At 36.5% G+C, this 18,180-nt stretch overlaps 1 protein-coding gene across 1 annotated transcript; it reads right to left on the bottom strand.

Annotated features, from left to right (window-relative positions):
- Window positions 1–644: 644 nt before the first annotated feature.
- Window positions 645–13,753, bottom strand: LOC139115112 (beta,beta-carotene 15,15'-dioxygenase-like). Its single transcript, XM_070677021.1, has 9 exons — window positions 13,488–13,753; window positions 13,075–13,208; window positions 12,540–12,806; window positions 11,764–11,905; window positions 9,411–9,865; window positions 8,273–8,378; window positions 4,090–4,175; window positions 2,113–2,224; window positions 645–912 (listed from the first exon to the last, which is right to left on the bottom strand). The coding sequence occupies exons 1-9, from the start codon at window positions 13,675–13,677 to the stop codon at window positions 758–760; spliced, it is 1,647 nt and encodes a 548-aa protein (XP_070533122.1). The 5' UTR covers window positions 13,678–13,753; the 3' UTR covers window positions 645–757.
- Window positions 13,754–18,180: the final 4,427 nt, after the last annotated feature.

Here is an 18,180-nt window from a genome sequence, read left to right on the forward strand (position 1 = left end):
CTATATCAATATTATTTCTTCAAGTAAGGTAGAATCTTTCCGGGTACAGATATTCAGAGTCTCAAATTTGTTGAATTAAGTTTTCTATCCACTACTTGTGAGGGCATATTTTAAAGCTCTTGGGAAAGAAAGATTTTCACCGTATTTGTAATTCGAAAATCGAAAAGTTCATTTTCTCATAGCGTTAACAGGGGATGGCGGCCATTTTGAATGTCAACTATCGGTTATGTCAGGTAATCTTTTTTCTCTAGTATCAAATATGCAATGTGACCTCTGATTTGTATCCTTGATTTGTGAGATAATGAATGAAATTTTCATTCAGGAAAGTTTGAGCAAAAGGTTGTGTTTCTTAATCAAGGCGCGTGCTATTTCAAATTTCCAAAGCTGTTATTGATTAAAATAGCAGCTTTATCTTAAAATTACCAAAACTTATAATGATAAATCCTAACATTACAATGCATCTTATTCAAATCACTGGTAAATACAAAAATTATGATAAACGTTATCTGAATTAAAGCTTATAATGATAATCCTAACATTACAATGCATCTTGTTCAAATCAAATTAAAATTCAAAACCAATAGATATGAATACTGATACATAATACAAAAAATTACGATATAACGTAACATTACCCTACGGGGTATGTTTCCTGTTATTTATTAAAATGGCACCCTCAGAATGCTAAATATTACAACCATAGCAAGGGTTGGACCAAATGATGCCTTCAATGCACCTCTGATGTTTTCATAACAACTTAAGTATTACGAATGAACATCCCATGAAAACTGCTTGTCATGTCAACGTTGATTTCAGCACGTCCTATTTCTTTCAAATCCCTGGCATCCAGAATGGCTAGCAAGTGAGGTTTCTTACTTGGATCATCACTAACCAGAGCCGTCAGGACCACACCTGAAAAATGATTGAACATCTAGTTTGAAGTCAATTTCAATGTTTCCAGTACAGTGTGCCTTACTCCTGAGATTTCTAAACTCCTTATGTCAATTCAGGACTTCTTTGCAGTTTCTTTGAGAAAGCCCTGAACCAAATTTAAAATCCTCCAAATGAGTCAAACAGAAAACTATAGAGCCAAAAGCGTGTAACCTTGATGCAAATGGCAACATGTTGTATTGTAATATATTTTCCAAAGCGTTAATGTCTAAAATCAATCCTGGGACGGATAGAAAATAAAAACGTTTCTATAAATATAACATGACATGCTAATTTTCTTTGATTTTGTAGGTAAGTATGTGATTTTTTGTCACTTTTCCTTTCCAGCTTCAAAATATAACTTCTGCGTGGTTTCCGGTTTTGGTTATGACTGAATATTCTTGAATATTTTCTCCACACGTAATTGATATCCGTCAGTCCATCACCACGAGAAAATCGCATCCAATGTACCAAAATAAGGGTAGGCTTGTTTTGCTGTTCAGAGTATCTGTGATACTGTACACCAAAAGTTTTACAAGATTTGTGGCAGCAATACATGACCAATTCTAAAATCTACTAGTTTGACAATACATTGTGTGGTAATAATAGTTAAAATATTGTACCATTGCAATACACTGAAGAAATTATTGCAAAAATATATCCATCTTATTGACAGGACCCCGCTTTGAAATTTAATTAAAACCTAGTGAGATGATGAAGAAAATGTACCCTTACTGTGTAGAACAAAATTCATGGAAATAATATCAAATGTCACAGGTTTTGTTCCTTCTAGGATATCTTAGAAACTGAGAAGAAACGATGGTGTAACTTTTTATAGTATTATCATTATTTTTGTTTTAGGAAAGAGGGTTACATATGGTTTATGATCTCCAAAAGGTCTGTTCAAATTGAACCCCTATTCTGGATAAGAAGTTGTCATGTGTAGACAATCAAATGCTGTTAATGACAAATTAATTCTGGGCCGTATTGGAGTTCAATCATCCAAATTGGATATTTACACAGTAGGAATGCGCGAACAACCGAAGGCAGGCTGCAAAACGTGTCTCATGCAGCTACATCACTAGTTACGGTTTATTGCTTTTTAAACTAGTGGGAATATTCTCAAGCAACATCTGTATCAAATCCTTTATTCAAAAAGGAAATGTTTAATGAAATATTTACCATCATCTTCGCTACCGGCAGAGGGCGCTGCAACAAAGACCGGTTCAGATACAATGTAGTCATCCATTCCCCAAGCTTTGTATGACTTGTTTTTGAAATCTTTTTTCTTAATCTGATGAGATCGATTTAAAGAAAGAAAATTATCTAGATGATTAAATACTTGATGAAAATTCAAAAAACCAAATTTGATGAAAACTCAACTGAAATTAATCTAGTCTATACTTAGAATAAAGTTTACGCATTCGTACAATTTCAATATCCTCAGATATGGCCAGAGGCCACTACAGATAATTCAGAAAATATGCAGCACCTGATGACGTAAGAGCTGTAATAATATGCAAATAAATGTTACTTTACCAAAATTTCATGCATGGAGTACATTGCAAATAAATCTGAACCTAGTACATACGAATTTGTATGATATTAGACAAGCAAACATAAGCTTAGGTATGCATGCTGTATCCACATACAAGCTGGCATAGTTAAATTCGATAATCAATGAGACGATGTAATGTCTGAAATGTACATTCATTATCGACAGAGATTCATTTTCTAACGGAAGCATGAAAAGTCCCCACAGTAAAATAAGCAGAGAACTTCAAACACATGACAAAACCCAAAAGGAAATAGGAAAGAATAAATGAACATGGTTCATTAAGATAGTATGCGCTTTGAAAATGAAAGCCTAAAACTTTTGCCCAAACTTTTCTAAATGGAATTTCAAGTATTCTCTTAGGAAAAAACAATAAAATTGAGGATCACCCTGCAAAGTTTGGAACTAGCGAAACAAATTACCTAACATTTTGCGATATTTGAAATTCAAAATGTCCGCCATTCCTGTGTTAATGCGGAAAATAAATTTTGGATTTTCGAAAAACAAAGACGGTACAAGTTTTTCTGTCTCGAAGAGCTTTAATACGAGCACTCACAAGTGGTAGATAAGAATTGTTAGAATTTGAGAGTCCGACTATATGTCCCCGTGGCGCGTTCTACCTTTATTAACCTCATCAGTCTGTTCTGTAACCCCCGTGTCTGATTTCTGAAACCACTGATACTAACAAACAGAATGGTAATGTTACATGTCTCTCACTGTTTCATCCTCTTACGTATCAACATAAGAAGATGGTATTTCATTCTTCCAACTATTGTTCCATATGTGTAAAAGGACCAAAGGGAGAATTTGGTAAAATTGGATCTAGTTATCCAGCGACATCAATCGACCAAGTAGGAATACGAGCAGAGGTGGCAACACATCCCACCATCTTATTTTCATCACTGATCACTCAAACCAAAAGGAGGGACTTCTCATTTCTTCACTCCTGTGTTGTCTAGGGCCATACAAGCCACAGGTTTACTTTTCGTACTTACGCTCGACATCTTAAAAGTTCCTTCGTGTGTTTTCTCGACAGTATAAAAGCACACGATTAATTACTTGTACCTACCTAGTCTTAGACTCTGAGCGGTCGCCCCTTCACAGTCTAGGGAAAGCCAATTCAAAAATCTCAGAGCAAGATGGATCAACACAGACAAGTGCGACTCATCCTTGGAGCAAGTGATCTATGACGTCATTATTATGTTTTGAGATTAAGTCAAAGAAAATATAGCTTCAACATGTTCAAGCTTATGTAATAGTGACTTTCATAAGTAAAGACTGTGAGCTGACTTTATATCCTAGGTCAATCGTCTCGAACTTGCCCGTAAACTGATCCCAGACCTTAAAGTCATATTTCACATTCACTTCTAAAGAGGGACTTCAGGGATCACGCCTACATAACTTGAAGTTATATATTCCGTGAGCTTTGTCTCAAAATATGAATAACATCATAGATCAGTTGCTCCCAGGATGCATGGCTCTTGCCAACGGTCGGCTATCTCAGCTCCGACATTTTTGCCTCGGATTTCCCAAGAATGTGTAGGGGCGGCCGGTAGATACTAGAGCCCGGCAGAGCAGTCTCGGTAACTGAGACGAGTACCTACCTCACTAGCATCCCCATTGATACCGTATGAGTACTGGTAAGGTTTTCCATTATGACTGGCATAGTTGATTTGAGGTAACTCCATAACTGTTGAAAAAAGTAGCCGTTACGATTCCGCTCTATAAATGAAAGCTTGTCATTTGTATCCAAGTAAATTTACATTTGATCAATGAATTCACTTTAATCCTAAGATATATATATATATATATATATATATATATATATATAATATATATATATATATATATATATATATATATATATATATATATATACCAACACAAACCGTTACTCTGATATTTTAGTCAACGAAACTTTCAAGTACTTCTCAAATATTTGTTGCTCATTTTTACATGTTTCTACCCTTGGCAGAGTGGAAGTTTTGTAAATGTATTTGTAATCTACTGCAAAGTCCCGCGAACGTGTATTAGCAAGGTTCATCGAAATTTATCTTCAAATATGCCCCCTCTCATAAACGTAGAACACAATACCGTTTGTTTGAGTTGACAGTATTTCAGAATGGCCAATCCACTGGCACTTTCGAAAGCAGTGTCTGAATAAGGATATCAGTGTTTACAAGTTTGACAAGTTTTGCCGGAAGTTGAGTCATCGTTTGCCTTCAATAAGTGTTTCTGTAGTTTCAAGATGTTTGAATATTGCTTTTGCAAAGGCAGCACAGTTTGATGAAATGTTTCCAGCACTTTCGCTGTGCACACATTCTTTCCCCTTTGATCACTCCAAGCATCTCTAATATTGCCGATTTATTTCCTGGTAGGCTATTAAGCGACTATCATGTTATGACACCGACTCTATGCTCATATTCTCAACGGTCACCATTATTTTCACTCTTCAACCATTATTTTCAGTCTACTTTTACCAAACATGTTGTGACAAATTCACCTGAACACTATCATCATATCAGCTGATCAAGTACTAAATGCATTAAAGGGGATTGATCCGACAAAAGTGTGTGGCCCTGATGGCATTTCAGGTGTTATATTAAGGAGGTGTGCTAAAGAACTATCTGTTCCTCTCACAACAATATTTAATAAGTCCTTACAACAGGGTGTTAGCCCAGCTACGTTCAAAAGGGCAAACGTTGACGCTATTTTCAAAGCTGGGGACCGAACTGAGGCTGGAAATTATGGGCCAATCCCCCTTCTGCCTTCATTTAGTAAGATTTTTGAGAAACTAATTTATAATAAGCTTTTTAATCATGCTTCATCAGTGAAAGTCAGCATGGCTTTGTCAACGGCCATTTGAGCGTGACAAATCTTATATCTTTTACCAATTATATCAACCTAGATGTGGACAAAGGAGGGCAGATAGACTCCATTTACCTAGAATTTCAAAAGCTTTTGACTCAGTAAATCGTCTTTTGTTCATAAACTTCAGGCATATAGCATAGGTGGTAATATATTTACCTGGTTCTCCTCATATCTAAGGGACCGAGCACAATTAACGGCAGGGGGCGGAAGAGAAAAGGGGGGGCACGAAAAAATGAGTGTTCTTGGGGTGGGCCATGAAAATTCCAGGGAAGGTAAGGGGTGGGCCACCAAAATTTTTTACACCATGACAGACAGAGAATATTTTTCAGCATTTTTGTTCCTTGTTGAAGCTGAAGTTCCTTGTTAGACTTCTTGTAGCATGATGAAATACCAAGTCTTAAACCTCACAATGCAGTTGCTATGTGTAAAATGAGCAATATTATTATTAGTTCCAGAGACCAGCTCTGGAACTGTTACTTTTTGAGAAAAATTGCATTAATGGGTCTTTTATAGTTAGCCAATTAAGGACTATTCCAATGGCAGACTGTCATTACAGTGGAGTAACATTGAATATCTTGGGTAGTCATAGAAAGGCAGACACTGGGTTGTGGAAAGTGCATTGAAATCACAATGGTCATGTTATACATTTTCCCCAACATCTGAAAACATCATACAGATACTCAGTTGAAGTAAAGCATAGACATACCGCATATGAAATGCTAAACATGGATACCAGCAAACAGACTCAAAAATAATTATGCAGTTCAGTTCAGTTTTCTCAGTGACAAAATTGTCCTAAAATTCTTACTCTTTGCTGTATCATACTTTGGAAATTAAAAAGACAGTGCATTCATTCTATATACCATGGGTAATATGTACATGACCCCTGTGTGACCATTTGTTCGGATGACTTTTGAGTAAAGGGTTAATTTAAAACTATATTAAACTGAAGGGGGAAAGTTACATGGAATTTTGCTCATAAAAACACTTATCTTTAGGGTTGTGCAGGAATCTGTCAAAAATGTCCTCCAAATGTCTTTTGTTTTCAGGGTATTCAAACTAAACACACAACACACAGCATAATAACTGAACATCAACACAACACAATACTGAAAAGTAGCTGTAGGTGTTACAAGTCGTAAAGCTTAAACATATGTTATTTTGTTTGTTTATTATTTATATATTTATTTGTTTATTATTCATTTCAAGACTGCAAGAATGTTCTTTTTACTAAAGCATAAATTAAAAGTTATAAGGATTATATATATGTGTACAACTGTGTACCTATGTAATCTTTCTTTTTTGGGGAGGGGGCCACAAAAATTTTGTTGCCGGTGATGGGGGGGCACTAAAATTTTTGCTGGTGTTAGGGGGGCCTGTAAAAAATGTATGCATCACATATTTTCTCTTCCAGCCCCCCTGCCGTTAATTGTGCTCGTTCCCTAAACTGTAGATTACAAAGGGTAGCTTTTGACTAGGAGCTGTCATCATTGGGACGTGTTACATTAGGTGTACCTCAAGGATCTTTTTTAAGGCCCACACCTTTTTGTACTGTACATTAATAACATATCTGAATGTCTGAGCCATGCTAATATATCTTTGTATGTTATGATTCTAGGTTATTTATGTCCATTACTGATATGTCTGATTGCGTCAGACTGCAACAAGATATCAATCAGGTTGTTTAGGCAAACAAAATGGAAGTTGTCATTAAATGTTTAAAAGTGTGCCTGTAGTTCATTCACGATGAAACGAAATGTAAACATATTTACAAATGTGGTAAACAAACATTCTTGAATCGTACAAACATTGTAAAAGACCTTGGTGTATTTTAACAAGTAAACTTAACTGGAGTATGCATATTGATCACGTGGTTTCAAAGGCTTTTAATATGTTTTGATTTACAAAAGCGTACTAAATATTTTAACAGTAAGTTTTAACGGCATTATATGTCTCGTTTGTCAGAAGTCAGGTTGAAAATTTCTCACCAATACGGTCCCCCATCAATCATATTTAATAGGGAAACTTGAAAGAGTCGTAATTACATTTATGAAATATCTTTCCTCGTTTATCACAGGCTTATTCTTTACATATGTATAGTAATCTATGTCATCATCAATTTTGCCTTCCTACTCTGTAGGACTGGCGAAATTTTTAGACATAGTGTTTCTTTAAAAAATCCTACACTATTATTATACTATACCAGATGTGTTTTCACAAATTAATTTAACGTTCCTACTTTTACATTTTGTCATATTGTTCTTTTTAGACCAGCGTCAGCACGTACGAATATTTTGAAACAAATCTTTTTTATCAAGACCTAAGACATATTTTACCTCCATCTGTAACTTGAAAGCTTTAGATATTTTTGATAACTACATTTATTTCCGACATCATTATGCAAGATACTTTTACTGAATCATTGTTTTTTGTCTGGATATTTTTGTGTCTGTCTGCAATGGTTCTGCTGATTTTTCTTTATGCGAAATGTTCTGTTTGTCATTTGTTTCTTTTAGGTATGTACTTTGTATTATATTTTTTTTCAAACGTAACTGTTATTGGGGCAACCTGTTGGTTAGTGAGTAAATAAATAAAATACTAAATATTGTTCCTTATTTACCTCAACCTCTCTCCTCTGTCTATACTAGTTCTTCCGTCTCTGTTCTCTTTCTTCTTGTTTCTTAAGCAAAGATTTAACATCACCATATTGAAGACTAAGCTCTCTCTCTCTCTCTCTCTCTCTCTCTCTCTCTCTCTCTCTCTCTCTCTCTCTCTCTCTGCAAAGTCTAAAACTTTCAAACTAACACACACACACACACTCTCTCTCTAGTTCTCAAACTCTCGAACACTACCATTATGTGATCTCTCAACGTGTTTCGAATTCTTATCTGCTGTCAGAGAGGAATCACCCAATACCTGCATCACTTATTCTTTCTGGAACACAGAAAACGCTGCCATCGTCCTCCAACCTGGCACTACACTCTGTATTTGGTAACTTTACCAAGTTATGGATTCCAGCCTTCTGTAAAAGCAACATGCAAGGAAACAGAATGGATATTAAGAGTCCCTATATTTAAAACATCCTAAGTTCAACATCTGGTCAATACTGTACTCAACAACAATGAAAACAACAGAAAAATAAACGTGTTATCTTAATCCTTAGGCTGCGTTCATAAATAATGGTAAGGGGGTGGAGAAATCGCGATCGAAATCCTATTTTTTCAGATCGCTCTTCATTATCCTCAAAAATTTCAAAGTCCCCCATTATCATTTGGCCGCATACTTATTAGGGAGGCACGTAAAAAATACAACTGTAATGGGCAGTTCTGCTCGTTGATGTTTGTTGATTGTCCCCGAGGTTATCGTTCGCCCAGTTAAAGCGATGAAATTCGTTTCTTCGCTTCGATAAAGTGTGTATGTGCGATGTATGATAGTGAGCATGCGTGCGTGAGTGCTTCACGAACTCTACAACGTGTTGAGCGGTCTCAGTAAGAAAATGTAACAACTTAGCCGGCTATTGAACCACTCTTTTTTGGAGTGGAGATTTAGCCGAGCGGTTCTGTCTGTGGCCTCTCAGCTAGGCGACTGATGCCGTATGTTGTGGGTTCCAATCCGATTGAAAACTATCCGTATATTCGACACCACCTGGTATTAGCAGTTTACAGTGGCATATTCCTTTGAGGCAAGATCTTTAAATTGATTCATTTTTATAGGCGTCAGTGTATTTTTTGGATTCATCAGTCTATGCCAACTTTAGTCAATCCAATTCTGCCAGGTCAATGGTATCTAGGGAGCGCACATAATGACGATCGTGAGAGAGTATCAAAATGTGAATTCCCGGCTACATTTTGCCAAATTATCACAGTGAAAAACTGAGCACAGTGACCCACCAAAAATATTTTTTCGAAAGTAAGAGACATATATTGGCACATACTTTGTTTCCATAATCCAAATATCAGAAAAGTTTATCGAGAATTCCATTAGTAATCACAAAATTATGTCAACTTTAATATCTACATAATGTTTATAGTCCACTGAAGAAATATTAACTTACCTTATCAACAGTCAATGGTAGAACAAATCTCATGATCTTTGACCCCTGCGTAGGCACGTACTCAGCTTTTGTCATTTCCTCTACAGATGCCTTGTAAATGCCTTCTTCATCTTTGTAAGTGCACAGATCAACGACAATGTGACCGTCATCCTCGTACGCGTTGATGTGATGGAAGCAAACGAAGGCATCGGCGGTGTACTCGGTGGAATGAACTTCTCCCGTGCGAGAGTTTACGACGTGAAAGCGCACCTTGTTCCCGGGTTTATACTCAATGATATCCGTAAATGAAGTTCGAAATAAAGTCGCTTTGAGTATCTTCATTACATTGATATACAGTGGCTGTTCTACGAACACAAAGTAATTATCGGTCCTTCCAAAACTGTGGTAGTACGATGGGTCACGCCCTCTACCAGGAATAGAACACAGGATCGATGACTTTTGCAGTAACGGTTGACCTTCCGTTTGATAAAAGAGAGAATATCTTTTTAAAATATTGCCAGAAGGAGTCATCATTGACGATACTGTCTTATACTAGAATCACACCTGAAGGCATGTTTTAAAATTTGTTTTGATATAAACAGTATTTAAAAAATCAAAACCTCTACCTGCCATTGATGTATTGAGCTGCATTGTGGAGCAAATGGATGAACATAACGTGTAAGGTTTTTAGACTTGCACCTTGCGGTCATATTTGGTTCGGACCATTATCAAAATGTATATGTGTATACTTGAACACAAGACCAATAATTCACTTCCTGGTTCGTTGCCTGACAAGACATTTCAGGTTAAATATTGTGCAAACCTTTCAGTTTTGAAACTTACATTGGTGTTTTTTGTTTGATTTGAACTTTAATTTGAAGCACTTTTGTAAAGATATTTGACTACTTGAATCGAAATGCAGACATTTTTTGTGAAAGATGGCTGTAGCGTTCGTTGATAATATAGGGAGTTATATGGCTCATGTAAATCATAGCAATAGGCATGAATTACTGCAAAAGCACCATCAAAGGCACTATGTTCACAACTCAAAATTTCCGTGGAGTTGCACACACGAAAAAGTGATCAACAGTCAAGCTAACATTGCCTCATACCCGTCGTGCCGCTGAATGATTTTTAATATAGGAAAATTTAGCTCAACGCTACTGTTGTGGCCTATGGAAAATTAACTGCCTGCGTGCAGCATAACAGTGACAAAACATATTAGTCCAGGCATGTGTTAATTGTAATGTTTGACAAGCGGAAAGAAATCAATGGGCACACCACTCCCTTGACCAAGAACTTACAGCATTTTTGAAGGAACTCCTACTGTATGTACTCTAACTACCCTAAGCCAAAAAGACCCTAGACTCCCTGGATTACTAAGGATTAATACTAGAGTTCAGGTTTCCGTGTACCTTAAGTTTCACATTTGTCGTTAAACTGAACAAAATAGCGATCTCAAGGCTACTTCAATTGAATGAAGCTTTTGAGTGACATCGACTTGGGCTTCTCAAAGAAATGGTTTTAGACAAGTAAAAATGTGGAAACACTGGCTACCTGGAAGTGATATTGAATTACAACTAAACAAGTTAAACTGTCATAGTGTTTCATTATATTTCGTTTCAATACCATGTTTGAAACTCCTTGTCCTTCTATACATGCAACCTTTTTGTGAAAAAAGCAAGTTAGATTTTTTACTGCAAGGATGTAAATAAAGTCATCAGAAATTGTCTTCGTGAAAATTGTTGAATGACATTGTACCATAAGTTTCAAAGTAATAGCTCGAGATATCACACATTTACGGCATCGAGGACATATTAGAGTGATACTATCAATGTGTGGCAAAACATTTACTCATTTTATGTATATTGTTTGTCTTTCATGTTCATACGATTGTGGACAAAAGTTTAGAAGTATACCACAGTCCGTCCACATGAAGAGAATATATAAAATAACACGTAGACCATTGTAGACAAGACTGAGAGGTCTATCGCAGTCCTTCAACGTGAAAGGAATGTGTCTGAGTTCAATTCGCATATCTAGTCCCAATAAATCAGTGGACAACCTGTATTTATGGCATATGAATGTAACATTTATATATCATAGGAGGCTAGTTTTTGTCCACGCAAACATAAAATAATCAGGCTTTGCTTTCGTGTTCGTACATGTGCACGTTATATTTCGGTATAGATGTTCTAGTATAGGTACGAATAAAGAATTTGAGTGACTCTTCCAGCTATCGCACTTTGCATAAGTAAACTGTGACATTTCTTCGACTCTCGCAGGGTCTTGATGGCAATTTTTAAAATTTATACGTAAATATCGTTAATGCTGCCACCGAATATCAGTGTTCGGAGAAGTATTTGTAACATACCTGCATCGGCTGGATCAATTTTGATGATGTTGTATTTGGCGACTTTCCCGTACGAAGATCCCATGTTGTAGTGCGTGCCATCGTTTGTGTAATGAGGATGTGCTGTTGCCATACTGACAGCCAAAAACTCAGTAATGTCCAGCTATGTATGTATGTAGGTAGGTAGGTAGGTAGGTAGGTATTATGTGCGTATTTACGTATGTATGTATTATGCATGTGAGAGACAGATGGGAGAGAGAGAGGGGAGGAGATAGACAGACAGACAGACAGGGACAGACCGAGACATAGAGAGAGACAGACGATGAGAGAGAACGAAATGGTTTGCTACACTTTCAAAAGAGTTAACACAAGTACTCAATTCAATCCTCTGTGCGTTCTAAACATTCCTATCGTTCTAAGGCGATCGGAGGATAAACAGTTTGATTTGTACAAGTACTGGGCCCCAAACCGACACATTAGAATCTAATGTTTCATGTGTGACAAAACAGTGTTCTTTTTTGCAGTAATTAGCATTGTTCCTCTATTTATAGCCGGAGAAACAGTCATGGCCAATACATATGAGTGAGTGCACAACCAAAATTATGATTGAGCCATACAGAAATATAGCTGCATTACATATCCGCCACGGCTTTCCGCTTTCAGAAAGCCTCGTAAAACGATTTACAAAGATTTATAATGCAAGCGATGAGACAGGTTGTTTCTTATTAGCATTGTAAATTTTCACACATTTGTCCCTTTGAGATATTATAATTGATATGGGTTTACAAAATGTATACCTTTTCCACAGATTCCAGTGTTTTGGGATCAATTCTCCATATGTAAGGACTCTCAGTCATGGCGTACATTTCATCCTTGATGCTCATCACGTTCACATTGCAGTTTTCCGAACCTTTCCTCATTTTAAAACGGGATAAAACTCTCTGGAAGAGGTTCTGGCAGGGATCCGGATGACCAACTGTACCAAACTCACTCACCACTATCCGGTTGGCCTTCATGTTCTTGATATAATGGTCGCTGCGCAGAAAACGATTTTGGTACGTGACCTGTAATGAATAAAAAGGTTTGAGTTTGAATGTGCATGAGAGATGTATAGTATGGTTTAGAACAACGTTGCTAAGGAATTTGACATTATAAAATGTTAACATTTCGGGGGGAACATGGAAAATGATTTTGCCATAATGAATAGCAAAAAATTCTCTACATTTCAGGACAACTACAATAGTCAAAGTGCGACATTTCATTAAGAGATATTTATTTATTTATTAGAAATATTTATTTATTTATTAGAGATATGTCATCTCTTTAATATACCTGACCATTCTTGATGTTGAACCGATGCAAAAGTGAAAGACCGTCGACCACATGGTTGTATTTTTCATTTCCAACTTCAAACAAACCAGGCCCGTTTCTGTATAAACTGCCATCAATCCATTTTGGGACTTCTCCTAAAATTCAATGATGAAAAAGAATTATGTACATTGTTTTTTATGAAAAAAGAATTATTATTGTTCATTGTGCACTCGTCGAGGTACATTGATATGCTAAGAACGTAAATTCATATGCAGATATGTAACATTTCCAACATATTGTGTTCCTATACTCGAAACATTTGACATTTGGTGATCACTTTCCTGGGTTTAGTGAAAGATTTAGTTGTTAAGCTTCGAGGACTTAGGACTGTGACAGCATATTTAGGATCCCCGAAAATGCAAAGATATCACAACCTGATATAGAAGTCGCAATAGGTTCTGGTGTCTCCTGCTTCGCTGACCTTACAAAGGCACGTAAGCTGCGAAACGGTTTTTCAGCCTTGGAAGCTTCTGAATGTGGTCGTGAGCTTGTTGCAATATGGCGTGATGATGCAGCAAATAACTGCAGATATTGTTGTCGTACACTGACGAATATTTGCGACATCCTTTGTGTTGATGTTACGAATGACGATTCGAGTTTTTACTTCCTGGTGAACTTTTGAACCTGGTGACCATGTCTTAGGGTCGGATCCAGTCGGGTCTTATGAAAGGCGCCCTCTATTGGCATGCAAATTCCGCTAAGTTTGCAAGTCCTCATTTTGGTTTCTTAACAAATATTCATCACTTTATGGCTACCCACTGCAACGTTATTCAGTTTTGATTGCAAGCTCTATCTACAAAAAATTTCGCTTTTCTTGATTGGAAGCGTATAAGAAAGATAGTATGATGCCCAGCTATTTTTAGAGGTGTTGCTATGTTTAGAGGTGTTGCTATGTCTTGAACTATCCACCCTACTGATCAATATATTTTAGAAAAACCTGTACATCCACATCATTGAATAAGTCACTCTACCCCGTTATCATACTAATAACTAATGTTTTGGCAGTCTTAAGTATTTCATCGTCGTATGCCGCATAAAAAGCACAGTGCGAAGACAGAGACAAAAGTGTTCAGATCTGCCAACAAATAGACAGACAAGTTTGCACTTTATTTATTTTAAGCGCGCCATTGTAAGGAGCCATCATTATTTGCGGCGTAGGATAGGGTTAGAGGAATTATATTAGAAACACCGAATTTGCAAGTACCCCCTCCAGCCAACCATGGGAAATTTGAGTAACCCCCTCTCAAACACAGAAGTTGATCCCTCCCACTTAGAAAACTTAAATATCAATATATGTATTTGTAAAATTTCCAAAGATACAGCAATAGTAAAGACCTTTCAAATCCTGGTTTGCCCTGCTAGATTATTATCAGTTCCCTCGTTCATGATGGTTGATAAACGTAAAACCAATTCATATCAAAATAAATATAATCTCCCCTATAGCCAGTATCGAACCGTAGATTATTAATTTGGTTTCATGAGAGGGGTTTCACTAGGATATCTGACAAGGTGAGAATTTGAAAGTATAGGAGAGAACACGCAAGATGCTGAGGGGTAGAGTGCCAGATGGGGGTATCTCCCTCTGGCGTCGAACATTTTTAGAAACTGATGAGTGCAATGGTGCAGTCTGACGCGACCAGAAAGGTGTGTTCAATTCTAAATAAAACAGTTTGAAAATGAAATAGGACATCCAAAGGGGAGAGCACGAGAGGGCGCTGAGAGGACGGCTGTCCCCTCTCGCTTCGAAAATTTTCAGAAATTGATATGCGCAATGGTACAACCTGAGAGGTGTTTCAATTTATTTTGCATTAGGTAAAAGTGTTTGAAAATGATATCGAACTCTGATATTTTTATTACATTTTTGCATGATCAGTGTTTGAGTCACAATATTCAACAATCCAACAATGATAATATATTTTGTACCTGGTAAAACAGCCCTCAGTTTGCGAGAGATGGCAGATCAAAGAATTTGCAGGAATGGCATATCTTCGATCTTCTTGTGTCATTTCAAAATCTTACATTTCTGTAAACGATATTGTGCACCAACAGTCAGAGTCAGTTTTTTAATTCATTCATAATTTGTTTGCAACTTTGAGACTTCTACAGCCGGAGAAATGACTTCGCAAGCTGTGCAATTCCTCCGGCTGCCGGCTTCAAATGAAAAGCCCGAATACGGTATGGTTGGATGTCAAAATGGCAATCGAACTTACGTCAATTAAAATATTCATTTCTGTGATAATAAGGGGTGAATTCACAAGAGTTCAGTTTTGTCCTAGATTCTGTGCACTAATAATGGTATCTGCTGACAGCAATTCTCCATGACCCAGCTTTTCTTCCACCTCTGGTCACAAATATTGAAAACGACTGTATGACATTATCATCACCACAGACAAATATAGACAGACTGGAAACGCGGCATGCCTTTTGTTCCATGGTCGTCTCGGTAGACTATTGGCTTTTCATATTAAAATGAGCTTCAAAGGTGTTAAACTTTTTGGAGGCTTTGTTTATGGTTGATAATTACACGAGATTATGCGAAAAATACGACGAGATGGCATCGTACTGCCAGTCGCGTAGCAACCATAGTTACTTTGTGAGCTCTCAGGCCAGAAACACTGCTTCACGCCAATCAAAACATAACACGCCCGCAGTTTCATAACATGTCCTTCCTTGACGCACGTGTTAAAGACGGTATGACTGACCGTAAACCATTGAGTAAAGCCAGACAGTATCGATAAAAGACTTTCAAATTTGGTTCAAACACACTCATTATATATTCATAAAGATATGAGAGGAATTTTTAAAACGGTAAAACTCACTTTCCTGAAGCTCAAAACACTCCCGTTTTCGCAAGCATGTCAATTCCGCTCAGCACCACACGACAACAACAACACAAACTTTGCTGAACATACTTTCGCTTAACAATTGGCGAAAGTCCCAAAATTACCGAAGGATGCATGGTCGGCACTCTTCGGAAAAGAGAGGCGAGAGCAACCTGAGGCGAGGGGAACATGGATGGGTTACGTAACCGCTTCACGCCTTAAACAATACCCGTTGCGAGTCTGTCTATGTTTGTCTGTGTCATCACCACTGTCCCTATCTTCACTTGTCACTGGTGTTATTGAGTACATGAGCAATGATGTCATTCTCATCATTACAATCTTCTGTTTCATAATCAGTATTTCTGGTAGTTGCACCTACTTGCAATTTTTTTGCCTGGTTTCATGAAGTTAATACTTATTGTTCTGTTATAGTATTTATTTGCTTTATATTTAACATTTTTATGAGTAAAATATACTTTATGAAATAACCATTTATATGCATAGGAATCATTTTATTTATTTCCGGTATCAAGGCCTTGATTCTGCCATATTGTGTTTATCAAGAGAGTGCCAAAACCTGTGTCAAAGAGGACAGACAAAATCACAAAGACAAAGAAAACAAAAAATTTTGTGAAAGCCTAGGGTACTTGGTATACCAATGCCCTACCAGTCTCATGTCCCTAATTTGGAGAGTTAGTTTAAATGCAATTTTCAGGATATTTTATCATAGTATCTTCAATGAACATAAATGAGAGTTCATCAAGTATGCGAATGTTATACCATTAGTATCTCAAATGCACATAGCAATTTTCGTCACTTTTGATCGTCAATCCAGATATATATTTCTAATTAGAAAAGTTGATTAAATATATGAAAATTAGTCATAGCTGAAATAAGTTATTAGCTGTGGTAAAATGCTAAATGATTTTCAAAACTGTACATCATAGTATTTCAAATTTTCATATCAAGTTTCATCATTTTTTATCAAGTCAATTGAGAAATATGCTTAATTAAAATAGTTCTTTAAATATGCAAATTAGTTATTAGCCAATCTCATAAAGATCAACAACTTTTATTGTTTTTATGGCATATTATCTTCGTTGTACATAGCATGTTTCGCAATCTTTGAACATCACAATTGAGATAGATATCCTTAATTAGGGAAAGTTCTTTATATGTGCAAATAAGTTATTAACTGAAGTAGAAATGCGAAAAATAACTTTCAATGTTGTTATGTCATACTATCTACAACGTACTTAGCAAGTTAAATCAACTTTTATGAAGTCAGTCTAGATAAATATCCCTAATTAGGAAAGTTCTTTTTATATTCAAAATTGTAATTGGCTGGAAAAAATGCTTTAAGACTTTCAATAATGTTATTTCTTAATATCTCTGCTCATAGAGACTTAAATAAACTTTTATGAAGTCAATTAAAATATATATCCGTAATTAGGAAAGCTCATTAATGATGCAAATTAACAATAAGCTGAAGTAAAAAATGGTAAGTGACATCCTAAAATAGTATATCATAGTATCTTCCATGTACATAGCAAGTTTCATCAACTTTGATAAAGTCAATTCAGATCTATCTCCCTAATAAGGAAATTCATTACAAATTCAAATTAGCGATTACGTTACATGTTATCCCATAGTATAATTCAGCGCTGATATATTCTAGTGAGATCAACATTTGTAGCAACTCTCATCACTTTGTATGCATACAATCATTAATCATGCAACTGTGAATTAGATATGCAAGTCACGCCCACGATAAACAAATCAGTTCTTGCAATTTGCAAACCAAATCTATATACTGGATTTGAATTTCATCCGATAAGCCGTTCCTGAGATATTGCACAACAGACACAGACACACAGACATGCCTAACCACATAGACACACACAGATAGACACACAGACAGGCAGACATCGCTACGATATTAACTCACCTGTGTCAACACGTGAGCTAAATATAAATATAGTGTTAGAGCTATGCAACATGAAAATATAGAAACCGCTATGTCAAATGATTATGAAGATGTATACGATGCATTGTTTAATTTTCCCCGGCTTTTAACATTCGCTATGTCATGGACAATTTTAGGTCAAGAAATTAAGTAGAGTTGGATCGCAGAGGTTCAGTGGTGATGACCTCTGACCCGAGCGCTAGCGATACGTCACAGCACCGCAACTATCTCCAACCAACCATGTCTTTAATAGTTACCTTTCTGCGATCGTGAAGAACG

The sequence above is a fragment of the Ptychodera flava genome, chromosome 2 (genome assembly GCF_041260155.1).
Source record: "Ptychodera flava strain L36383 chromosome 2, AS_Pfla_20210202, whole genome shotgun sequence".
NCBI lineage: Eukaryota > Metazoa > Hemichordata > Enteropneusta > Ptychoderidae > Ptychodera > Ptychodera flava.